General features: G+C 30.2%; 4 protein-coding genes and 1 long non-coding RNA gene across 10 annotated transcripts; 2 read left to right on the top strand and 3 right to left on the bottom strand.

Annotated features, from left to right (window-relative positions):
• Window positions 1-1,874: 1,874 nt before the first annotated feature.
• On the top strand, window positions 1,875-4,640 carry LOC145972060 (zinc finger Y-chromosomal protein 2-like). Of its 2 annotated transcripts, XM_083100279.1 has the most exons (3): window positions 1,875-2,318; window positions 2,400-2,511; window positions 3,258-4,640. In XM_083100279.1, coding segments are annotated over exons 2-3 (1,020 nt in total). In that variant the 5' UTR covers window positions 1,875-2,318; window positions 2,400-2,509; the 3' UTR covers window positions 4,276-4,640. The 2 variants fall into 2 exon arrangements, with proteins under 2 accessions (XP_082956405.1, XP_082956404.1); XM_083100278.1 differs by having other exon boundaries at window positions 1,875-2,511.
• Window positions 4,641-11,948: 7,308 nt separating this feature from the next.
• Window positions 11,949-14,826, top strand: LOC145972061 (uncharacterized). Of its 2 annotated transcripts, XM_083100281.1 has the most exons (3): window positions 11,949-11,995; window positions 12,515-12,957; window positions 13,277-14,826. In XM_083100281.1, exons 2-3 carry the CDS (start codon window positions 12,527-12,529, stop codon window positions 13,791-13,793), a joined length of 948 nt encoding a protein of 315 aa, XP_082956407.1. In that variant the 5' UTR covers window positions 11,949-11,995; window positions 12,515-12,526; the 3' UTR covers window positions 13,794-14,826. The 2 variants fall into 2 exon arrangements, with proteins under 2 accessions (XP_082956407.1, XP_082956406.1); XM_083100280.1 differs by lacking the exon at window positions 11,949-11,995 and having other exon boundaries at window positions 12,345-12,957.
• A 188-nt stretch (window positions 14,827-15,014) lies between these two features.
• LOC145972057 (F-box only protein 39) lies at window positions 15,015-18,135 on the bottom strand. Of its 3 annotated transcripts, XM_083100273.1 has the most exons (8): window positions 18,117-18,135; window positions 17,751-18,046; window positions 17,049-17,281; window positions 16,803-16,967; window positions 16,313-16,536; window positions 15,851-16,009; window positions 15,460-15,624; window positions 15,015-15,399 (listed from the first exon to the last, which is right to left on the bottom strand). In XM_083100273.1, the coding sequence occupies exons 2-8, from the start codon at window positions 17,940-17,942 to the stop codon at window positions 15,248-15,250; spliced, it is 1,290 nt and encodes a 429-aa protein (XP_082956399.1). In that variant the 5' UTR covers window positions 17,943-18,046; window positions 18,117-18,135; the 3' UTR covers window positions 15,015-15,247. The 3 variants fall into 3 exon arrangements, with proteins under 3 accessions (XP_082956399.1, XP_082956398.1, XP_082956400.1); XM_083100272.1 differs by lacking the exon at window positions 18,117-18,135 and having other exon boundaries at window positions 17,751-18,090; XM_083100274.1 differs by lacking the exon at window positions 18,117-18,135 and having other exon boundaries at window positions 15,304-15,392; window positions 17,751-18,090.
• A 1,785-nt stretch (window positions 18,136-19,920) lies between these two features.
• On the bottom strand, window positions 19,921-21,454 carry LOC145972049 (uncharacterized). 2 transcript variants are annotated; one of them, XM_083100264.1, is made up of 3 exons: window positions 21,050-21,454; window positions 20,499-20,725; window positions 19,921-20,287 (listed from the first exon to the last, which is right to left on the bottom strand). In XM_083100264.1, the coding sequence occupies exons 1-3, from the start codon at window positions 21,116-21,118 to the stop codon at window positions 20,137-20,139; spliced, it is 447 nt and encodes a 148-aa protein (XP_082956390.1). In that variant the 5' UTR covers window positions 21,119-21,454; the 3' UTR covers window positions 19,921-20,136. The 2 variants fall into 2 exon arrangements, with proteins under 2 accessions (XP_082956390.1, XP_082956392.1); XM_083100266.1 differs by having other exon boundaries at window positions 20,506-20,725.
• A 941-nt stretch (window positions 21,455-22,395) lies between these two features.
• On the bottom strand, window positions 22,396-22,869 carry LOC145972388 (uncharacterized). The gene is made up of 3 exons (XR_014439144.1): window positions 22,858-22,869; window positions 22,616-22,759; window positions 22,396-22,525 (listed from the first exon to the last, which is right to left on the bottom strand). It is a non-coding gene; the product is annotated as an uncharacterized LOC145972388 (long non-coding RNA).
• Between the last annotated feature and the right edge of the window lie 2,158 nt (window positions 22,870-25,027).

Raw genomic sequence — 25,027 nt, 5'->3', positions numbered from 1 at the left:
CGACATTATTTTTTATTATATATTTAACTTAATTTTATTATTTTATTCATTGATATTTTTAATTCACAAATAAATATAAAAATTTTAGAATTTTGCATTTTTCTTGTAGAAGTAAATTTTCTTGTGAAATAAATTAATTTAAGCATTTATACAAATATTTTTTCCTATTATCGAACAATCGCTTTAAAGATTAAAGAAATAATTCAAAGATGGAAAAATTGAATATTATTTTTATAAAAATTGAGCGAGGATTTTTTAATATATTTTAATATATTTCATTAATATTCTTGAGTCTCTTTATTTCATTTTCTACTTTAGGATCAGCATTTTTTGAGAAATACAAAATAATTTTTTAAGTAAGATATACGTCGTATTAAATACAGTATAATATTTTATGATATTCGCAAACGTAAACATAATTGTTTTATGCTCTATATTATAACTTTCTGTATTTATTGTACAATAAATATATGATCTTATTATTCAGAACTACCATCATTTTGTATGGGGAAACATAAAACACAATTTAATTCATATAAGAATAAAATTAGTCAAAATGTGATTGGTTAAGATGTGCTTTCATTAAATTTTCAAATTTTTCAAATATTAATTCATGTCGTATAAAGCACTAAATGATAGATCTCGAGCAATTTTTCATAAATTTCTCCATACATAATAACGTATATATTTTCTAGAATACACACACACACACACACACACACACACACACACATATATATATATATATATATATATATATATATATATATATATAAATGAATCAATTTATAATAATAGTATATTATTAAATAGCTTTATATAATGCAAAACTATTTTTTCTAAGAATACTGTATGTAATAAAATTAAGCTAAGTAAGATTTGTGCACAAACGTATAAACTACTATCTTAAATAAATATTTTTAATGATACGAATTTTTGTAATTATCTTGAGGTAAATAACGTATATTTTTAATCAGTACGTATCAATATTAAGATTACGTTTTTTTATAACAACCAATGTTTATAACAACCAAAATACGTTTTGTAAATATCCTCGAAGATTAAATTTTACGAAACATTTCGTAAAATTTCACAATCGAGATAAGTATATCGAGATAAATATACTTTACATTAACATTTACATATAGCTATGTTGAAACTTCAGAAATTATAATTTTTTTTCTTAAATTTGCAGGAATGTAATTGATACGGATCCTTTACAAATCTATGGAGAAAAGTACGCCACAATTATTGGGTCCTTAAAATAACAAGAAGGTTGATTACACTGGGAAATAAAAAGAATAAATAAAATTTGACGTATGAGAAATAAATCAGAGAAAAGTCATATACATCGCTATCGTCTACTGTAAAGTACAAATATATTTAAAAGATCTATTCGAATAAAAGAGAAGTTAAGTAGAAACGCTTGGATCTATAACGTATACTCTACTGATTTTGTCTCATAGTTGAAGAGTCATATGAAAAGCCATTCTTTTATTTCTACGAATGCCGCAAGAAATCTTTCAAGTTAGAAGAGCACCTGTAGCAATACACAAATAAGATACATGCTTCCAAAAATATTCTTACGACGCCGTGCACTCTGCAAATGCAAGCAATCGTTGCGAAAGCACTATTTGAAGAAGCATAAACAGAATCTGAATTATGTGTGCGATAAGTTTTTCAAGATGAAGTAATTTGTATATGTACGAGCAAAGTATTCACAATGGTATTCACGAAATCTATCGAGCAAGACTTATCGAAATTCGTTTGCTCTTAAGAGATACTTGAATCATCTCCACAGCGATTGTAGATTCTCTTGCTACTTGTGTGAAAGGAAACTCGCGACGAAGGAATCTGAAGGAATCTAGAATCCGAAGGAATCTAGAAAGCACAATCTGTAATCTGACTGCAAAATGCACAATCGTTGGAAGAGCTTCGTATACCAAGTATACCAAAATCTTTAATGATACGCTGAGGATTCACGATGACGTTGTGACTGTCTAATCTGTGACAAATCGTCAGGAGCAAGAGCACATGTAAGCAGCATCTGCTCGATGTCAGACCGTACATGCGATGTGTACGGTCAAAGTTCCGCACAAAAGTCAAGGATTGATCAATCAGCATCGGAAGAATCCTGGGCTACCTCCGCTTCCCACGGAGGATAAATTACATCAAGGATTTATTAAAGACTAAAGCGGAAAAGAAAGTTTAATGAAGTGGAGACGCAAATCCAATGTGTCCTATTTATTTTTGGAATTAAGAAGGATTGTACAGTATAGAGATAATGTCTAAGGAAGAAGAAGAACGAGCGCCATTTTGTATTAAGAAAGAGTTTCTATAATAAATTATACTTTTTTGCCTGAGAAAAATATTATATTTTATTTTTCTTACATATTTAGATTGAAGAAATGACAATTCTCAACCCACGAACGTTTGCAATATGGATACTGCAGTTGTTTTAAATATTTTTATATAAATATATCATATATATAAATATATATATAAAAAAATGTGCGTATAAAAATGTATAAACATGCTACATAACAAAATATTTTAGTTTACGCAATAAGGAGAGAGATTCACAGATTAATGATATAAATAATATTCCTGCAAATGAACTGCCCTTTCTTTTAATAAAAAAATATTCTTATACCTTAAGTTTTTAAATTATAAAAACTGAAAATTGTTAACAGATGAAAATCATATTTTGGCTAAAAAATATATGCTAAATTTATATCGTGTGCCGACGTATTGTCGTATATATTGTTCATTCGCCTATCATATATATTCTAAAAATAATAATCCTGAAATTGTCAAAATAAAAAATGATAATAATTATATATATAATAATAATATAAAAATAATTATAAACCTAATAATTAGCTCGAATTTTTTTCTCACTCTGCTTCATCCTTTATAATTTCTCAAATTATCATTTTTACGCGTATCTATAATATTTATATTAAAAGGAAGTGCCGTTGACTAAAAATGTCTTGTATTATAACGAAACATTGCTAATAAAAAATACATATTTGAAACAATGAATATTATTTGAAATAATAAATTTATAGAATTGTTAAAAAATTTATATACTCTTCGTGAAAGCTTTTGCAGAATATTAAGTTTATATTTTTCATTAAATTGGCTATGACTGAAATATTGTTACAAGCGCAAGTCGGATAAATAATTAAAATAAGATAAAACGAGGCATTTTCATATTTTTGAACATTTTATGACAAAACATTTTTTTGTCGTAGGTTTACTGAATTACTAGAACTTGACGAAATTAAGATGGATGCAATCAAGATCGAAGGAAGTCTTCAGGGAGCGGATGCGTTGTTTATGCAAGCAACTATGAACGCTGCCAATAAAATAAACAGCACAGAAAACAGTAAAGAAAATAAGGATGCAGCAAGTTCATCATCATATGTGTGCAATATTTGCGGCTTCCCGTGCCAAACGAAAGGGAGTTTAATAAGACACGTGCAGCTTCACGAGCATACATGTAGCATCTGCAATGGCCTGTTTGAATCATCGAAAAAGCTACAGAGTCACATGGCCACCAGTCATGGCGAGGCCAAATACTTGTGTAAATTGTGCAACACTACTCTTTGGAGTAAGCCGGACTTGAGAAAACACTTTATGACAAAGCACTTGGATCCCTTTTGCAACACCTGCAGCATTTGTAATCAGGAATTCCAGACGATGTACGCTATTACGAGACACATGCATCGCTCACACAGCAGTGTCTCTGTATCGTGCACTATCTGCAAATGCGAATTTGGTAATTCTACAGCGTTGAGATCGCACAACAAACACGTTCATTTGAAGTCGGGTTTCCAGTGTGGCGTCTGCGGGAGACGAGATATCTTCAGTGTGATTGAGCTGGAAACACATTTACGCCGACACAAAGATAAACAACGCGTATCAAGCATGCATGTTTGTACAACGTGCGGACAGTGTTTCGATAAGAAGCCTCATTTGTCCGAACATATGATCAGATGCCATAATAAAATCAATCCTTACATATGTCCGATTTGTAAAAAGAGTTTCGAAAAACGTTCGAATCAAATACAACATATTCTCACGCACATGCATAATGTATATGCGTGTGACATCTGCGGAGCGAGATTCCCGCGAAGATCTTCTTTAATATGTCATAGGAAAATGCATCCTGGACCGCTCGGGCCGTTGCCAATTATACCTATAACGGGCATTGTGAGCAAGTTTGTTAGAGATTATTTGAACAGTAACAAGGGTCTGTCAGATCCTTAATCATAAATTTGATATAATTAAGTCTAAAAAGTATTAGCGAATAATTTATTTTATTCGAAATTGCTCTTTCTTTAGGAAATAGGATTTTTATAAAGTAAAGATAGACTCTTTCGCGAGAGTAATTTTTCTAAGCGTTTTTAATTATGTCGTCGCAAATTGCAGTTATAAAATAAGAGATTTATATTGTTCTTTCTCGATTATACTTCGATATTATAGTTTGATTATATTATGATTATAATATAGTTATATTTTCCGTTATAATGTTATGATATAATGTGCTATGTTTTATTTTGAACGAAGAGATACGATTTAACTCAAATATGTACAACAAATTTATTTAAAATATATTAACGATTAATCCAGATTATATTTTTCGGATCGTTCGATTAATCAATCTATTCCTCAATAATTATTTCATTTAATTATTTGTAGAGAATTTATTTGTTCTCGCCTGTCAGGTAAGTTATCATTTGTCTTTCACATAATTAATGATAATACTAATTCTCGCTCTTTTTTAGATGGCTGAAAAATTTTGCGTTACATTGCGATAAGCCACGCTTTCATCGATATCTAAAATCGATATAGTGTCTTTCGTAAATATCTGCAGACTTCTAATCATTCAGTTAGGAAGGTAACTTGCAAGACGACAATAGAGTATCTGAATGCTTATTAAGTCGCGTCCATAGTGATCATTAAACTGTTTCCAATCACTTCCCTCTTTATTAGCGAAATCTCGATAGTTCTAGTCGACAGATTTAAGCAATCAAATTCTCGATTTATAGCTAATGATAACGCAAACTTTTGCCTTTTTATGTTTTAGAGCCGCAGACCCGTTAAACGTTGAATCCATTGTCTCCCAAAAATCATGCGAACGAGAAAAGCCTTTAGAAGATGAAGAGCAAATCTCAGGAAGGAATGCAAACTCGACAAGAGAATCTAGTCTGGGAATTGGAACCGAAGAAAATCGGTCGGTTAGGAAGAAGGCAACATCTGTACAGTGCGATCACTGTTGCCGGAAATTCCTGAAAAAAAGCAATCTTGCCGAGCACTTGAAACAGCATAGACACAAGTGTGCCGATTGTCCGAAGACCTTCAGTCTTCGGCGTTATTTGGTCTCTCATATCAAGAAGAGTCATCGACAGCAAATGTACGAGTGTAGTGTATGCAAGTACAAGAGTAACAACAAGGGCACCCTGAAGAATCACTACATCCGACTACACACGAGCAATTACGATTATGCGTGCGATATTTGCGGGAAGCAATTCAAAATCAAGAAAGCCTTGAATCACCACGTGAAGCAGAATCACAGCGAAGCACCGCCAATCGTGTGTGACGTCTGCGGCCATTTCAGCAAGAACCTCCACGCTCTTAAAGCTCATATGAAGTACAGACACTATAAACCGGAATTTGTTTGCCGGATATGTCGCCGAGGCATGACTACACAGGAGAACTTGGAGCAGCATCTCATGTGGCATGAAACCAGGGAGAAGGTGCTCTGTCCGACCTGTGGTAAAAGATTCCGAGGACGCGATCTTGATTCACACATGAGGGTGCATACTGGAATAAAGCCTTTTCCCTGTCCCGTCTGTGGAAAGACGTTTCGACGACAAACAGCACAGGAGCAACATGTGTTGATCCACACTGGGAAGAGACCCTATATTTGCGATATTTGCGGCCAAGCGTTTGCCCAAAAGCCCGGTCTCATCTGTCACAGGAAGAGACATCCTGGTCCACTGCCCCCGTTGCCTGTAGTCTCCATTAAGAACATTGTCACGGAGTTTACAAAAGAATACACAAGAAAAAACACAGTCATAAAGATAGAATAAGAAATTTATAATATTTCTGTCTTGCACATGATAAGATGAAATCAACTGCATTTTGAATACTTCGTTATTACACAAGAGAGAGAATAATTAAACATTTGACATAAGAAAAGTCGCAAGGACCAAAAATTTCAGAAAAAGTTACTTTTCCAAAAAAATATTTTTTACATTTTGTTTATGTAAAAGAGAGAGGTATATTTCTTTTATATGTTTGTAGATATAAATATATAATATTTTTATAACTATTATAAATATTTTTATAAACTATACTTTTACATTATAGTCTATACATGGTCTATACATGGACTTTTTCTCAGCAGAAATGTATTATAGAAATTATATATATACATATAGAGTTTTTCTCAAGTTTCCAAATTTAAATCTTTTTATAATTCTTTTGTTGTATTGTGTATTCAATTTGCAATAAATATGTAATTTTTATAAATTTTGAATATATTTATTGTGGCTTCCTTATATATGTGATAATAAGAGTTTAATATAAAGAATTAAAGAACACACACAATGTTCTATTTGTTTAAAATGGATATTGAGAAAGAAATATCAGCATTATATTTTTTTACTCAACTATTGAATGAGAAATGCGAATTTAATTAAAACGACTTTAATATGAAACGATTAATGAAAACAATATTGATCATTATTTAATGTATTATTTTTACCAGAAAATATTTTGATGATAAAATTTTATATAAATATGAATTAATTTTATTTTATTTTATTTTTGTTAAAAATGAAAAAGTGCAACATATAAAATTTTAATTAACTAAAAATTAATTTCAAATAATTAGTCAGTTATTTTTTATTAATGTGTATCGGATCATTGAATTTAAAAATATTTTCTATTACATAAATTATAATTTATATTTACGACTTAACTGAACGATATTTTTTACATTCTCTTTGTAGATTAGAAATATTTTCGAGTAAAAAAACCGGAAAAAATTCGACACATTCTTAATATCTCAAGTAAGTAAGCATAATATCCAGCGATAGATCATGAGATGTTCGTAATAAAATTTAATTCAATATATGTAATTTATGTTTTAGCGATTCACCCATGGATCCTCTGAACGTCGTGGACATCAATAATTCGGAACATTCGCTTGTCGAAAGCATAGAATGCACTCCTGAATATGATTCGTTACCAAATAGACTTAAACGGCACATTACTAAAAAAAGAAAAATGCCGAGACTGGAAAATCATTGTACGAGGAAAGATACGAAAAAGCAAAATCACGATCAGAACAAGATCAAGAAGAGGAAATCCGAGCTCTTCTTGGAATGTGCCACATGTGGCGAACGTTTTAGCGACAAATCCACTATGATAAAACACATGAGTCAGCACAAGTACCAGTGTCAAACCTGTTGCCAGAGTTTCAGTTTGAAACGAGATCTAAAGCGCCATATCGAGAAGGTTCACGGACTTCTACTCTATCCTTGCAGCATTTGCGAATACAAGAGCAACAATAAATGCACCCTAAAGGATCACTTTATAAGGAAACACACTAGTAGCTTCCAGTATATCTGCACGGTTTGCAAGAAGCAGTTCAAAATCAAGAATGATTTGAAGCAACATATGAATCAAGTGCATAGTGGCGAACCACCCATCATTTGTAGCATCTGCGGACATGCGTGTAAGAATGTGCCTGCCATCAAGGCGCACATGAAGTACCGACACTATAAGCCGGCTTACGAGTGCAAGATATGCAAACGCGGCTTGACCACGCAAGAGAACCTGAATCAGCATCTAATCTGGCACGAACGGAAGGAAAAGGTCGTCTGTCCTACATGCGGCAAGACTTTTGGCCAGAAGAGAGATTTGGATCTTCATTTGAGAATCCATCAGGGTATTCGGCCATTCTCTTGTCCAGTTTGCAACAAGACTTTTCCTAGAAAGACCGCGCAAGAGCAACACATATTAATTCACACCGGCAAGAGACCGTATATTTGCGATATCTGCGGCCAAACTTTTGCACAGAAGCCGGGACTCATTTGCCATAGGAAACGTCATCCTGGACCACTGCCGCCGTTACCTGTAGTATCTATTAAAAAAATAATCATGGACTTTACGCAAGAACTGGGAGTTTCTCTCACGCAGCAACAAGATAAAATAACGTTAGATAGCTAAATGTCAATTCGGAAAGAATTCCGCTGCATTGACGACAATTCGCCGTCCGAAATTAATGAAGTTCGTTCAGATTAATTTTAAAATACACGATGTTCTTGTACATACATATAAATACATGACAGATCAATTATGATCACGAATTTCGAAGAAGAATTTGTTTTCTAAAATTAAAAATTATCTAGTAAGAAAAAAATTTAATTGAAAAATCCATCTTTCAAAACTAGTTTAAAATACAGAATTTGTATTTAAAATGGCTGAATTTATTCATGTTATACATTTTAGAAATTATATTTTAATTTCTGTGTTCCTAATTTTAAGTATTTTATTTTTTATGTAACGTTCACCTTTGTCATTCAATAAGTTTTAACATTTGTTTTCAATATATAATACTTTTAAATATATTACTGAAATGAGAGACATATAGCTTATGGCAGAAAATGAGATTTTAAATTGTAATGAAAAATTTTTGTAATAATTTTGATATAATAATTCTGATTTCTATATGCAAGCACATACATGCATATATAAGTATGTAATTTTTTAATAACGAGAAAAAAAAGCAGATTCAAAAAATATCAGAAAATTTTTACACGAAGGTTCTATGTACATACATATACATATATATATATATATATATATATATATATATACAGGGTGGCTCACGTAAAGTGTTACAAATTTATATCTCGGAAACGAAGCAATTTAGAGAAAAATATTTCAGACAAAAGTTGTATGGTTTCAAGGGGGACATAAGATGGTGTCATTGGTTTCATCTTGGATAGTCACCTGAAGGTCACGTGAAGGTCACCTCCAACTTTTTAAATGAGACACCCTATATGCTTTTGCATATTCTTGTAGCTCATCTCGAGAGCTTTTCAAAACACTATAATTAAGTTAGTTCTCATTAAGTACTTTCCGAGTTATGAGGCTTGAAATCATTTCTTAATTTTACATAAACCGTAAAATATCTTGTAAAATATTCATTTTTCGATTATCTTACCTTAATACTTTTATGTACAAAATAATGAGAGGAATCAATTGGTGTAAAGAAAACACATAATTGTTTCGAAAAAAAAAATGTAATTGTTAATTGCAAATTACATTTTTTTTTTCGAAACAATTATGTGTTTCCTTTACACCAATTGATTCCTCTCATTGGAAAGTACTTAATGAGAACTAACTTAATTATAGTGTTTTGGAAAGCTCGAGATGAGCTACAAGAATATGCAAAAGCATATAGGGTGTCCCATTTAAAAAGTTGGAGGTGACCTTCACATGACCTTCAGGTGACTATCCAAGATGAAACCAATGACACCATCTTATGTCCCCCTTGAAACCATACAACTTTTGTCTGAAATATTTTTCTCTAAATTGCTTCGTTTCCGAGATATAAATTTGTAACACTTTACGTGGACCACCCTGTATATATATATACACACACACACACACACACACACACACACACACACACACACACACACACACACACACAATAACTTTCAATTAAAAATTATATAGCATACATTTTTTTTTCTCTATCATGCTAGTGTGTATATAAATGACTGTGTATTTACTGCGTTTAAATAAAAAAGTTTTGCTCAGTTATTTTGGTATTATATTCCCCTGAAATTTAATAAAGAAATAAAATATCTAAATAATATCTATATCTATCTTATAAAAAATATCTAAATTTTTGGATACGATTAGAAAATGTATAATAATTTATTGTATATACTACATATATATGCATTATTTTTTTAAATAGTATAATTTTTTATCTTTGTTTTTTAAATATATATATCAAGCAAATGCAAATTTAATCTAACAATAAGTGTGTTTTCATATTTTAATTTATTTTAAGAAAATTTAAATATAATTTTATTTCTTTGCTTTATGAAATAATATAATGTGTATCGTTTTTGTAATATATATTTGTTTTATAAAATTAATACATATATTTAATAATTTACAAATTAACACGATAGTAATATTTTTTACTATCTTAAAAATTTAAGATTTAAGCTTAAATAAAATATTTAAAATAATTATTTTGTGATTTGTATGAAGAAAATTTTATTTAGCAGACATAACATAAATGATTTATTTCTATTTCATCGAAATTTTATAAAAAATAATTAAGCGCTTTGCAATTTTGTACATTAATACCTTTACACACTTATACATTAATACCTTTACATATTTATACATTAATCTTTATTAATGTTTCTTAATATTATCATATTATTTATTTATTAAAGACAATTAATTAAAAAGAATGATTAATAAAAAAGAACAAATAATTTGAAATGAAGAGATGAATATAAATTAGCGAAGATTTTTATGCGCACAAGTATATTTTAAATATATAGCACTTTTTTACAATAAGAAACATATATCCTACTTAATTTTTAATTCGACTCTTGTAAGATTTTATCGCGAGACACATATCTCTCATTACCCTCCGTTATTTCAGGCAACGAAGGGGTAAGTCGCGCGCCATGCATCAATGCGTCAAATGCGGAGCTTGCTTTCGCCATACGCGAAAACTCGTGGAGCACCTGAAGAATCTTCACAATATCGATCGAGCTTTCAGCTGTGACGAGTGCGATAAGACGTTTCGTAGTCCGATGAACATAGCTCGCCACAAACTGATCCATACCGGGTTGAAGATGTTCATCTGCGATCTCTGCGAGTATAGCACTAATCAAAAATCCAATCTGGAATGCCATCGTCGTCGACACGCGAAGGATTATAGTTTCAAATGCGAGTTGTGCGACAAGGGTTTCTTTCACAAGACCGAATATCTGGAACACCAGAATGCGCATACAAATAAGAATTTGTATCGTTGCGAGCATTGTTGCAAGTACTATTTCTACAAGAAGAACCTGTCAGTGCACTTGGTAACGCATCACACGAGCAAACAGACCACGAAGAACACGAAGACGAGGCATGTGTGCAGGTTCTGTCCGGAAAGATTCGTCTACAAAAGACTGCTGAAGAGACACATGAAGAATCAGCACGGATTCACGGAACACGCTCCGACGAAACACCTATGCGATTTGTGCGGCGTAGAATTGTCATCCTTGAGACGATTAACGGTGCACAAACGTAATCATGTGGGCGAGAAGATCTTCGAATGCGACACGTGCGACAAGAGATTCGCCAGCAAAGAGAACCTGACTATCCACAAACGAACGCACACAGGTGACAAACCATACGTGTGTCCACAGTGCAGTAAAAGTTTCACACAGAGGACTTCGTTGGTCTTACATCTACGATATCACTCGGATCAGAGGCCTTATCAGTGTCCGGATTGTGGCAAGAGTTTCGTGTCCAACTCTTTGCTCAAGAGGCATCGCAAAGTGCACGAGAAAACCGTGCAGCCGAAGATACGATGAAGGATCAATTGATCTTTATCTCCTTTTAGATTGATTTATCGACTGTGATTGTAATACATTGTAATAAAACAGTATAAACGAGAAACGATTTTGATTATGATCCAAACCGCGATTGAATACGATATCTCGCGTAAGTTAATTAACGATTCTTTTCAGTTGCGAAAACGCATTTACTAAAGCATCGACTTTATCCTAAGTAACTGAAAATAAATGAGTAAATGAATGTTAGTAGAATTGCAGTGCCTAGGATGCTTTATGTAAATGTGTATCTACCTTGGTTATTGCAGCCCATGGACGAATAATCACGATTTGAAAGTGAAAAACGGGGACCTGCCTGATCTTGGACAAAAGTGAGTTACATGATTTCCACTTTTTGCTTATACTTTTCTCTCACACATTTACAATAGAGAATTAAATATACAATTATACAATATACAATTATTATAAAAACTGAAATTTTTAGATTCAATTTATTATTAAAATTAGATTTTCTTTAGCTTCTATCGTAAAATTATAGTAAATTTATTTTTGAATAAAATTCTATGAATTAGCTTTCCTTCAAGACTTTAAATCGATCTTCCTTTCATCTACTTTTAAATCAAGAATATAATTACCAAATAATTAAATTTAAATATTCAAGATATAAAGAAGCAAGATTATCCATTGTAATAGATTTTTTTAAATACTTACTAGCAAATAAAGAATCTGATTTTAATGAAACTTTATAAATTTTTATTTAATGATTTGTAGTAGCTCTGTGTAGAAACTCAATTACATCCGTTTACAATTACTTGTTCAAAAACGTACTTAACAACATAATCTCTTTGAAGGTATTTTAATTAAATAGTTTATGATTAAACATTAAAAAGAGACAGTTCGTTATGGAAACGCTTGCTGTCTTGAACGATTACAGATTCGAAGGTAGCGAGAAAATTTGCGAACTGTGTCGAGAGAAATTCCACTTCGTTACAAGATTAGTCGCTCATCTGAGAATAGCACACGGCATTCATCGACCCTTCAAGTGTGTCACTTGTGGAAAGAATTATCCCCAGCAATTCATGCTTAACGCCCACGTGAAAAAATCGCACACGCTCAAAACGGTGCCGTGTAACGAATGCAATTTCATGGGTGTTAACGCGACCGATGTGGAAAGGCACAGAAAACGACACCATCGAGCCTCGAAATTCACGTGCGAGATTTGCAGCGAGAATTTCGTCGACAAGGACGCTCTGATCACGCACACGACGATGCACAATTTTATGCAGTATCAACAATGCAGCGCGTGTGGTAGCATCTTTAATGACGTGTACAGGTATGCCTTTCTGATCGCAATTAAAACATAGGAATTTATTTATATTTTCTTCATGTTTCATAATTCGATTTTTCGAAATTCTCAACAAGATTTTTCAAATATTCAGATCATATCTCAATATATCAAAATATCCACTCTCTTAGTTTGATTTTTACTATTGACAGAAAATGCTCAATAGCGACTCTTGATCTGCCTTGAAGAAGCAAGTTTCTTTTCTAATTAAAAATAGTCCTATCAATACTTTAAATCACAATTAATTTTACAATATAAAAGTGATATTGAGCGCGCGATATAGATTATAAAAGAAAATGTTATGTAGCTTGAAGGAGCATAATCGTCTCTACCACTACGATCCTGCAGTCATGTCGAATGAGAGAATTGAGGAATCCAACGAGAATGGACCGGAACATAAATGCGATGCTTGCGACAAGGTCTACAAATACAAATCGATGCTGAAGCAGCACAAGATTAAGGCCCACGGGGATCCGTCTCTCTACGAGAGACGTAGGTATCTTTGCGCACAGTGCGGCAAGGAGCTAAAGACGGCGAAGGGCCTCGAAATTCATCACAGATCGCACACCGGCGAAAAACCGTACACCTGCGAGGTGTGCGGCAAATGTTTCGCTTGCGAGACCCTGCTGAGGACCCACAAGGTCATACATACCGGAGAACGGAAGTATTCTTGCGACCAATGCGGCAAGGCTTTCACGCAGAGATCCACGTTGGTTGTTCACAAGCGATATCACACGGGCGAACGACCGTACATTTGTCCTCGATGCGGTAAGGGTTTCATCACACGAACTGTTCTTAATACTCATATGAAATCTTGTCGTTGAAGACTTGCACTTACGGGATTGATAAGCTAATCCTCCGACGAAGAGATCTAGTTAACACAAACATTTGAGAAATATCATATAGATATTTAAAGACGCGTTCTAATTCTTCAAAGGTCTCTTTGCGTTGTCTGGATAGATTTAGTAAATTTATGTGAATGAATAAATCTATAAACGCTGAAGTTTAAAAAAAATAATGATTCGGGATAAAACTGTTTATTTCAAAATGATAGATGAATATATCACTCGCCATTTTGGTAACAAAAAAAGCCGTCCGTGGCATTAATTGTATACTTATAATATATATGTTAATTATAAGTAATATGTAATGACACATTTATTGCTTAAAAGAGACGTAATAATATCGTAGCGTGAAGTAGCTTTTTTATATTAAGTTTTATATAGGTCATTTGACTCAGAAAATAAAAAATACAATTTTTCATTAAATGTATTTGACGATCAGAAATGTGATGCATTTTTTGATATACATACAATTTAGAGTTATTTTTATACATTTTTATATATTTTTTATAACAAAATATTTTCAACCATAATATGTATAATAGATGTCTGTATTATAAAGTCGTCAAATAACGTTCTTATTGTTACACTTCTTCTCGATTGAACTCTTATGCTACATGTATAAAAATATTCTGTTTTCTCGTTACATGTTCTTATAGCGAAAGAAATCTACAAAAGAACAGCAGAAGAATATCTCTTTGCAATCATTTAACTGATTTACAAATTTTGCGCATAAGAGATCATAAGAGATCACAATATTTTATTATACAGACATTTGATTGTATAATATTCATCGTTATATAAGCGAATCTATTATCTTCTAAAATGTAAGTCAATTCCTATAAATAATATCATTTTTAATATATCATAGATGTTTTTATAAATAATCGCCACTTTAATATTGTTAATTAATCGTTTTTTTACGAATAATGTAAAAATACAGATTAAGTAATGCAAAATTTATATGCCGATTTTTTTATATAAATAGATAAATTTGACGAATTTATATAAATTCATTTAATAAATCGACAATTATTATATGATAAATAAATAAAAAATTTTATTATGTAATGATACTTATATACAGATATTTTTACACTTTATCCAAACATGTGTACAGAAACATAAATTCTTTAAGATTGAAATCAAGAGAGAGAGAGAGAGAGAGAGAGTGAGAGTCTAATTATATTAACCCTCGACATTTTTAATTATAAATTTTAATACTTTTTTACATTTTTATACATTATAATTCTGTTATACATTACAATCATATAATATGACTTCATTTTTAGATAATTTTTAAAATTCATTATATTGTTTAATATATATATAAAAAGAAAAATTCTTGAAATAAAATATCACAAAACATTGATATCAAAGTAAAGTAAAGCATTTCTTTAAAAACTCCAAAATATTGACGGAAGTAAGACCAATTATCAATAGAAGAATAGGATCGAGGTAGGATCTTCAACTCGGAAATCGACTCCTTGCTCGTGCATTTTACGATCGTACTGATAATTAATATCATTCAATATAGCACGATTTTGGATATTAATATTCCGAGGTTTCACATGTATCATCCTAAAATCTGTAATCACGTTCATTCGATTGAGTTTGCATTGATACTATAACGAATGTTCTTACTTACGTGTTTTACATTCAGCTTGAAGTTGACATATTTCGCGCAAGGTCCCGAAATTTCTTATAATTCCATCATATTGCAATCTCGTCAATCGCTTGCAATGTATCAACATGGATACTAGTAAATCATCGAGTAATTCGCGATTGTTCCTAAGTTGCAGCATAACTTCGACTGTAAAAGAAAATATTTTTTGCTATTCATTATTAAATAATCTCTTCTCTATGATAATTTATGTAATGTTAAACGTAAAAGAGAGAGAGAGAGAGAGAGAAATTTATCGAAAAGCTTAAATTAACTGATTAAAATTTGTTTAATAAATTGAAAAATATACGTTATAAGTGCATATATTAATATTTAAATTCTGAAAGTTAATTAAAAAGCATAGTTTATGAAATACCTAATGTATTCGTGTATTGAGTAATTAGCAGATTGATCGTGCTTCTAAAATTCCGAGATCTGCTCTGATCCCATACATGTCCGCTGAACATGTGAAACTTGGCTAAGGGGACACTGGGTAATAGCAAGTAATACATGTCTTCGTAGTGCGAGATATTCACTGAAAATCAAACTTGAAAAGATAAATGGTGCAATAAAATTCTCATAAATCTGCCAGAAATATGACATGTGATTTAATAAAAAACAGACTAAACCTATGTATTCTTGTGTTAATTTAAGCTTCGTTTTTTATTTTTATAAAGATACATAAAAAAAAATAAAAATTATTAATCTAACTTATTTAAATCGTGAAGGAGATATAATCAATGTAATCTTAATAAAAAAAAAACAAATTCTCAAAGGTAGACCTGATCTTAATGCAGGTAAAATACAATCTTAGAATAATAGCAACATTCTGTTATACCTATAATATAGGATACTGTCAAATCGGGACAAGCTAGCACTAAGTTGTGCCAAGCAGCATCCGCTACCATGTGTTGTCTAGAATCCGAATCTCTCACAGATATATACAGACTCTTCAGCGTCGATGCTCCACTCGCAAGAGCATTCAGAGCATGATTCGATAGAGCCGGATAGTCTAATTTTAACAAACTTAGAGCGTGAAAACGACTCAGTAAACGCAAATATCTGCAAAATGATGAAGATTAACAATTTTAATATCATAAAAAATAATTAAAATTAAACATGATTAAATTAATTACATTAAAAAATAACAATAATTATTGTAAGCAAATTGTCTTGAAATTACGCGTGTATGTGATATTGATAGATATTGTTATTTAACACAATTTATTTTATCGTGATTATATTGTGTGTATGTGTGTATGCAACATTATATTTGTGTATCTGTTCATTATTAATAAATTATTTTTTTCTTTCCCGCTTTTCCGAACCTCGGATTATCATGAGGAGCTTGCCACTCTCTGAAAGCGCCGCGAAGATCCAAAGAGACTAAACGTTCGCCAGATCCTTTGGCAACTGTTCCCAATAATCGCAAAACGTCGGTTACACCAAAGTCGGCGTTCAGTAAGCTCAGGATTTCAAGATTGCGTTGACCGCTGAGAATTGAATAACAATTCGTAATTCGCTCGATTGTGTTAAAATTGATAGGGAAAGAAGAGGACAGAATTTGTGTTCACCGCAAAAAATTCGCCAGGGCACAAAGCAGCATTCCCCTGTTGCCCCATTTGTAGCCGAATACCCAATTTGTCAATATCAGCTGTCGCAGCTGCACATCTTTAGCGCGAATGATCGCGAGAAAATCGGCACCGGCTTCAGCTTGAGTGTTGCGAGTAATTCTCATCTGCCTTGATAAGATGTACGGTCGTGAAAATGCAAGTTCCAGGCTACGCATATGCTGTCCATATTTCGCCTGTAAAGTTTGACAATAAATTTAGCTATCTTAATCAACTGAATCCGATGTATATCGATGATATGTCATAATAAACTATATGAGAAGTTTCAATTATCAAGGCTGCAGTTATTAAAATGACAGTTATTAAAATGACAGTTATTAAAATGACTTAAATGCCAATGAGGAATCCTTTTCTCTCTCTCGGATCTGTAGATTTTTCAATAAAAATTTGCAATATATTTGAGAATTTAAAATCATAAGAAAATTAAATAACGAATGTTTTTCATATTATTACTCAATTATTTTTTCCTTTTTACTTATCTATTTTATGAGCTAACTTATGGAGAACTTTCTTTCAATATTTCCAAATTCGATCACGATACGAAGATGATTCAATTTTTATATACGAGTTCTCTAATATAAGCAAGTTGTTGATTTAAATTAACTTGAAAAGAATCTGTCAGTCTTTATTGCAAAATTCTCTTACGGCTAATTCTCCGGCTAAAGGGAAGTCACCGCGTAACTCGCGATCGATGAGGACTGTGAAGGATCGCCAGAGCACCGGCGAGGATAACGTGCGATTCCATGATCGGCAGACTTGACCGACGCTGACACGATCAGCCCGATTCAGGTAACCAAATATCTGCGTCAGTATCAGCTCCGGTAGCTGATCCCACATCTCCCAGTCTCAACTTGGCTCGTCTTCATTTCTCTTCCAGACGATCGTTAGCCTGAATTATCTTCGGGCGCGCGTTTGTCAAGTTTGAGTTTCGTTGATCGTTACTGTCAAAAATAGATCGTAAAGGACTGCATTGAAGTGAGAAAAAAATATATTTACGTATAATATCGATACTTGATTAAATATGTAGTACGTAATGTTAGTAGCAAATGATTATATTATTAAAAGAATCTCTTAGGATGTTTTCTAAAGATAATTATTAAGGTTTAATTGATTTTTGAATCATTTTCTCAAAAGCCATATTATAGGTATAGTATATTATATGTATAGAGTGTTTTAAAACCATTGAGTGACTTAATATAACAGATTCTTTGGCTAATTTTAAGACAATTATTTTTTAACGAGATATCAATAATATATATAAAAAATACTACTATATCCAAATTATATATAAGATAAAAGGGCATCTAAAAAGATTTTTTGCAAATTATACTTTTTTAAAAGTAAGAACTAAAAAATTAATGAAACTTGATTCTTCAATTAATGTCAGGCAAAGTTTAATATAAAATGTTATCAAAATTTCACTTCTTAATTAATGTCAGATAAAATAAAATTTTAGTTGATTTTAAATGAAATAGTTATAAAAGACATATGATGGAAAAAATTTTAAACTTCAAAAAAGTGACGACTTTCCTCAACATTTTCATTAAGAATAAAATCGACGAAAATTAACTAGCGATTTCCTTATTAGAAGAACATTTCGGAAGGATTGGAATATATATACAATTTATATAATGTACATAACTTTTTATATATAAATAGTAATTAATATATATTAAATATGTATTAATTAATATATATTAATCTTTGTTGTAGGAAATATCGTAAAATAGATTGCTATTTTATTTGATATAGAATATTTAATTCAATTGACGAAGAATTTGAAACATTAGAAGTAAAAAATTGCTTTTTGGATCATTTCACACGAAATTCTTAATATTTTAATAACAAGTTTCTAATCCATGCAAGTAAAAAAATTCTATTAGTTTTATTAGTGACGAGATACTACTATATCTTGTTGGTGATAGCCAAAACTGTGTGATATATCGGTTATATACTGCTTCAAATAAAACAATCTTCATCTCTGTTTTTGCTTCTTTATTCTAAATGGATTTAAATAATAACTTTATATTTATAATATTTTAAATGGATTTAGATAATAACTTTAAGTTTATGTTTAATAAATAAGTTTTATTTATAGAATATTTTTTTATATCTTGTATTATTTGAATCATATTCAATATGTAACCAGAAGAGATGGCGAGATGATATTAATGTCACGGCCACTATTTTATACTATATATGTATACAATAAAAGTAAGATCTGCTCTTGCAACTCTACTTTATGATGATCCTTTATTAATTTTTCAGTTTTCTCTCTTTTCTTTATAGTTTCATATTATTCTCTTGTATTCCGCTCACTTACTGATTATTTAGTTTTACAATTCCTTTTTAATATGTATAATTAATAAATAAAATATATAACCGATAAATTATCATGCAATTAATTAATTGCTTTGCAAAATTATACGACAGCCTTCGAATATATATTTTAAGATATGTAGTTATGTTATTCTAATATTTAATACAATATGTTTCTAATTTTTTTCACAAAATTTATGTATATATTTTGCCTTTACAAATATTATCTACAAATATTAATATATTTTTTTATATAAAAGAAAAAAGAATTCATTTTATTATTTTATAATTATATTTTATTATTTTATATTAATACAAGAAATAATACTAATTATATTTTTCATATTTTTTCTATTTTTACATGTTATTTAGAACTCCTAGTTAACTCTAACTTTAATTATCTTATATGTGTGCAGAATTAATAATCTAATAAAAGTTTGAAGAAATATAAATAATGTAGTGAATTATAATATGATATGAATAAATTAATATAATGTGAAACACATCACATTATAAGGATCTTTCTTTTAATACACAACAAAAATTTATTGATATTTTTTGATATTTATTGATATTTTTTGATCTTTAGATTACTATTCTTTTAACTGTAAATAAAACTTATTAGTTCTCACTTCATGTACAACTTAAGTATGATAATATAATGAATTCTAGATTATATAAATATATAAAGAAAGAAAAACACAAAGAAAAATTATTTCATGAAACTGTAATTTGAACTCGTATCTTTTTTAAAAAGAGAATTGCCGGATTTTGGATTGGGTACGCGAAACCCATCGGCATCGATTTGATATTTAGGTATCGCATTAGAGAATTTCGAAGAGTTCACTGATGCTGAGGCACATCTGTAAACAAGAAATAAATGCATTAAGAAAATGTTTAATAAAGAATCGCATTATTCAGATCTTTTAATATTTTTCGTTCGTAATAATAATATATTATTATATTATATATTATATTATTATATTATATTATATTATATTAATTATTATATTATATAATAATAATTATTGAAAAATATAAATAAATAGCTTAATATGTGTTTTTTGTATTTACCCTGTACTTGACAAATGTATACGAGTAGAATTGGAATCTATCGGTGCGTTCATTTTGCAGAATACAGATTTCTGATTATTTTGCATTTTGCATGTATTTTGCATTTGTAATAACTTCTTGCGGGCTTTTTCTGTCTCGTTCTTAAGATTTATATATCTTTCTCTTAATATTTTAAAATTACGTTGGACTTGAGGCATATTACTTTTTAATTTCTCATATTTTTCTTCCTTAAAAGATATCATGGCACAATTATTAGAATCGTTATTAAAAAGATAAAATCAAAGAAATATAGATAATATAACTATAAGAAATATATAATATAAATATATATGTGCGTGTGTGTGTGTATATTTGTATATTATATATTTATATTATTTAAGATATATATATGCGTGCATATGTGTGTATGCGTGCGTGCATGTGTGTATGTATGATATTTATATAAGAAATGTATATACATGTATATGTGTATGTGTGTGTGTGTGTTTGTGTGTTTGTGTATGATAAGAAATTGCATGAGAAGCATAAAAAAAATAAAATAGATGATATACAATTTCGTGAAAGCGTTGCATTATTATCTTCATCTGATCAGTTCGCAAATTATCTGCTTTTGATAGCATATCCCAAATTTCGTTGACAGGATCAAAAAACGAGACAGACTTCCTAATCGAAAAAAATCAAGAATGTACAGTAGGCGCCAATAATGCCTTAACATATGAAATTGGTCACATTCGGGGCTAGTAATAACTAAACGCATCTCATCAAGCTATTCATGCATCGTGACTGTTAGTTAGAGAAGGAACCGACAATATTTGTTTCGAAATTATGCCTACAATCTATTATAAATTGCATTTAAAACTGTTAAACAGATGTGTGTGGACACAATTCCAAAATAATGTTGTCGGTTCCTTTTCGAAATTAACAGTCATGATTCATGAATAGCTTGATGAGATGCGTTTAGTTATTACTAGCCCCGAATGTGACCAATTTCATATGTTAAGGCATTATTGGCGCCTACTGTACTTTTAGAATCGATTACGATTTGTATGAATATATCACTCAGAAAAAGTGACAAATTATCAGAATACGAATAAAGATTTAAGGGGAAATTTTAAAAATAGATAAAATTTTAATCACCATAACCTAACCGCATTTAAACTTTCGCATAAAAGCAGAAAACAGAAAAGAAGAAGCCAATTAGAACTCGCGTTAGTAATCAATTTTTACTTTTTACCTTTCTAATGTACTGCTAATATACTGCTTACTACGAACGCGATTTTTGATTGGCTTCTGTTTTTTTGCTTGAAAGTTTTATTCCTTTAAACTCGATCAGAAACTAGTATGAAATAATAAATAAAAAATAAAATTTATTTAAAATAAATATGAATTTAGAAATGTATTTAAAAACAGTATTACCAGCTGTTTTGATTGTATTGATTCTTCTAACGAAGGCGTTCGTCAAATTTTGAGAAACTTATATGTTATCATTAATTTAACATCGAATTTTTACATTCTTTTATATATATATTTTCATTTTATATTTTTTTACAGGCTTTTATATTCGATATTTTTTTTTTATATTTAATATAACAAGAATTAGTAACATTTGTAAAGTTTTTAATAAAATATTTATAAAATTTAAAATATATAAAACGTAATTTCATAACTTCGGCATCTAACGCCCTTTTACTGCATTCTATTTCCAGTTCCTGCGATAACCGTGCTTTCTCCTAAACGATAACAAAAAATGCATTATAAATAGCATCGATATTCTGTATTATATGCATGTGTATTTCATTAAATTTCAATAAATAAAATTATTATACAATTAATACAATTAAAAGAACACATGTAAGTAATAAAGTATCAGCGATAAATTTATCTTTTATCTCTTGTACTTGTTCTAAAGTGATCAGTTCATGACCATCTAATTCTCCAATAGGTGTAGTTTTTTGCTCGGTTTTAAATAACATTTCAGTACGATTTTATTCTATATGATCTTCCAATCCTTTCACTTTCTGCTTGATCTATAAAAAAGATAACAGTAGAAGACATATATTGCTATATTAGTTTTACAAAATCTCTATCTTTAAAATAAAAATCTTTGTATTCCCTACCGCTTCGATTGATATTAAATTGGTTTGCAAATTGTTAAGTTCTACTCTAAGCTTCGCCACTTCATTCTCCTTCTGCTGAAGTTGCGACTGCCATTTTGTTTCTTCAAATTTTACATAATTCTGTAGTTTGTTAAACATACCTTCCTAAAAAAGAAAAGTAAAATTTTAAACAAACATTAATTATATATATATATATATATATATATATATATATATATATATATATATATATATATATATACAAGGTGTCCCATTTTAAGTGTCCACCCCAAATATCTCTCTCATTTTTGATTTTAGAGAAAAATGGTTCAGACATGTTTTGTATGGTTTCGAGGGGGCCATAAGATGGTACCATTGATTTGACCTTGAAGAGTCATTTGAAGGTCACGTGAAGGTCACTTCAATTTTTTTAAATGGAACACCCTATATATTTTCGAAAAGTACTTAATGAAAACTAACTTAATTATAGTGTTTTGGAAAGCCCTCGAGATGAGCTACAAGAATGTGTAAAAATATATAGGGTGCCCCATTAGAGCATTAGAGGATATGATGGATACATTGAAAGTATTTCTGAGAAAAAGCAAAATGGAATTATGTACCGAAAAAACTAAAGTATTGATATTTAATAGTAGCGGGAGGAGTAACAAAGAAATATGGAAATAGGAAAACAGGGAAATAGAGGAAGTAAAATGTTTCAAATATTTGGGTTTCACATTTAACAGGAAATGTAATTATAAAGATCATATTAGGAAATTAGGTAGGAAAGGAAGTATAGCAGCATGTAGAGTATGGGGTTTAGGAGAAAGAATATGTAGAGACGATTTTAGTAGGAGATGGGTATTATATAGTTATCTAGTACAGAGCGTAATGTCATACGGAGTAGAAATATGGGGATGGAAAGAAAAAAAGAAGCTAGAAAAGGTAATGCTAGATTATAGGTGGATTTTTAGATTAGATTTTTGCACTCCGAGATACATTATGATGAAAGAGTTAGGTCTGGAAAAATTAAAAATTAGGTGGAGAATTAGAGCGTTGAGTTTTGAATGGAAAGTTAGAGAAAAAGAGAAAAAGAACTTAATGAAAAAATATTGGATAGAAAAAGTAAATATGGTAAATAAAGAATTGTATAGTAGAGAAAGAGAAAAATTTTTCAATAGGAATGAATGGAGTGTAGAGGAAGTCGAGAATATGTGGAATAGTGGTTTAAAGATGGAAATTGAAAATGTGATAAAAGATAGAGAAAGAGATATACAGAGGCAAACGGTAGATAGTAGGATAAGGGAGGCGAGATATAATAAAAGATATAAAGAAGTAGAAGTAGGAATAGAAAGACCTAGTTATCTAAGAAGAGATATTTTGGATATGGAGGGAATAGATGACAAGGTAAGAGCATTATTAAGACTAAGATGCGGTAATATGGAAAGAGAAAATAGGTAATGGAAAAGGAGTATAAGGTATGTATATTTTGTGAAGAAGAATTAGATAATATAGAACATTATGTAGGGGAATGTGTAGAAGTGAAGGAATGGTTTGTGGGTCTAGGAAGAAATGTAAATGAGAGGATTCAAAAATTACTGAATGATGACTTGGAGGAAGAGAAAGGAAAAACCCTAGAAAGATTATGGAAGGAAAAAGAGAAAAAAGAAAGAGAAAAAAGAAAAAAGTATATAGAACAATCAGAAGAGCTTATATAAGGTAGGAAAGAATTGGAAGTAGAAAATAAAAGATAGGTAAAAGTAATAACGAGGTAAAGAAATAAATATAAAGTACAAAGGAAATAATAAGTTATAAGGTATAAATATAAACGAAATATGTGATAATAAAAGAAAATGAAATGTGATACTATGTGATATGATAGGTTAAGATAAAAAAACGTTAAAGTTTTGTAAAGGAATGTAAAAGAAGGTATATATATAGATATATGTAGTGTATAGGTATGTAAATAGATAGACATGTGTGTATGCTGATATCGAAGTAAATAGATAGGCACGTATATATATGTAAAAAGAAATGTAAAAGGTATAAAGATAGAAATATAGAAATATATAAGAAGAATTAGCGACTTAGATTTTAGATGTAAAAGGTATGGACGGATGAATATGTAGAATTTTTGTTACCAAGTCCATTCTTGGCATAAAAGCTGAAGAATAAAGTAACTAATTAACTATATTAACATGAAATATTTTATAAAACATAAGAAATATCTGAAAATATTAATAAAAAATTTTATAAATGTTTTAATCATTTTAAAATAAAATGGAATATTTTTTATAAGTATATCTATTATATATGTTACAATTTAAAATCACTATTGAATCACTATCAAAGAAATAAAACGAAACGTGAAATATGTATATTTTGAATATATACTAATGATAAATAATTTATAAATTGTTGCGTCCGCGGAATGAT

This window comes from Camponotus vicinus, unplaced genomic scaffold (genome assembly GCF_025532165.1).
Source record: "Camponotus vicinus isolate PSW18456_S1 unplaced genomic scaffold, iyCamVici1.0 SCAF_5, whole genome shotgun sequence".
Classification (NCBI taxonomy): domain Eukaryota; kingdom Metazoa; phylum Arthropoda; class Insecta; order Hymenoptera; family Formicidae; genus Camponotus; species Camponotus vicinus.
The sequence above is the reverse complement of the archived record's forward strand: the minus strand, read 5'-3'. Positions and strand labels throughout refer to the sequence as shown.

Coding starts and splice junctions, on each gene's coding strand:
- LOC145972049 (XM_083100264.1), bottom strand. CDS start 21,118: ATGCTATCAAAAGCAGATAATTTGCGAACTGATCAGATGAAGATAATA. Junction 20,726..21,049: donor TGCAACGCTTTCACGAAATT/GTATATCATCTA, acceptor ATATCTTTTAAG/GAAGAAAAATATGAGAAATT. Junction 20,288..20,498: donor ATACATTTGTCAAGTACAGG/GTAAATACAAAA, acceptor TCTTGTTTACAG/ATGTGCCTCAGCATCAGTGA.
- LOC145972061 (XM_083100281.1), top strand. CDS start 12,527: ATGGAAACGCTTGCTGTCTTGAACGATTACAGATTCGAAGGTAGCGAG. Junction 12,958..13,276: donor ATCTTTAATGACGTGTACAG/GTATGCCTTTCT, acceptor AATGTTATGTAG/CTTGAAGGAGCATAATCGTC.
- LOC145972057 (XM_083100273.1), bottom strand. CDS start 17,942: ATGTGGGATCAGCTACCGGAGCTGATACTGACGCAGATATTTGGTTAC. Junction 17,282..17,750: donor CTTTAGCCGGAGAATTAGCC/GTAAGAGAATTT, acceptor CAAACTTTACAG/GCGAAATATGGACAGCATAT. Junction 16,537..16,802: donor GCTCCTCATGATAATCCGAG/GTTCGGAAAAGC, acceptor ATCATTTTGCAG/ATATTTGCGTTTACTGAGTC.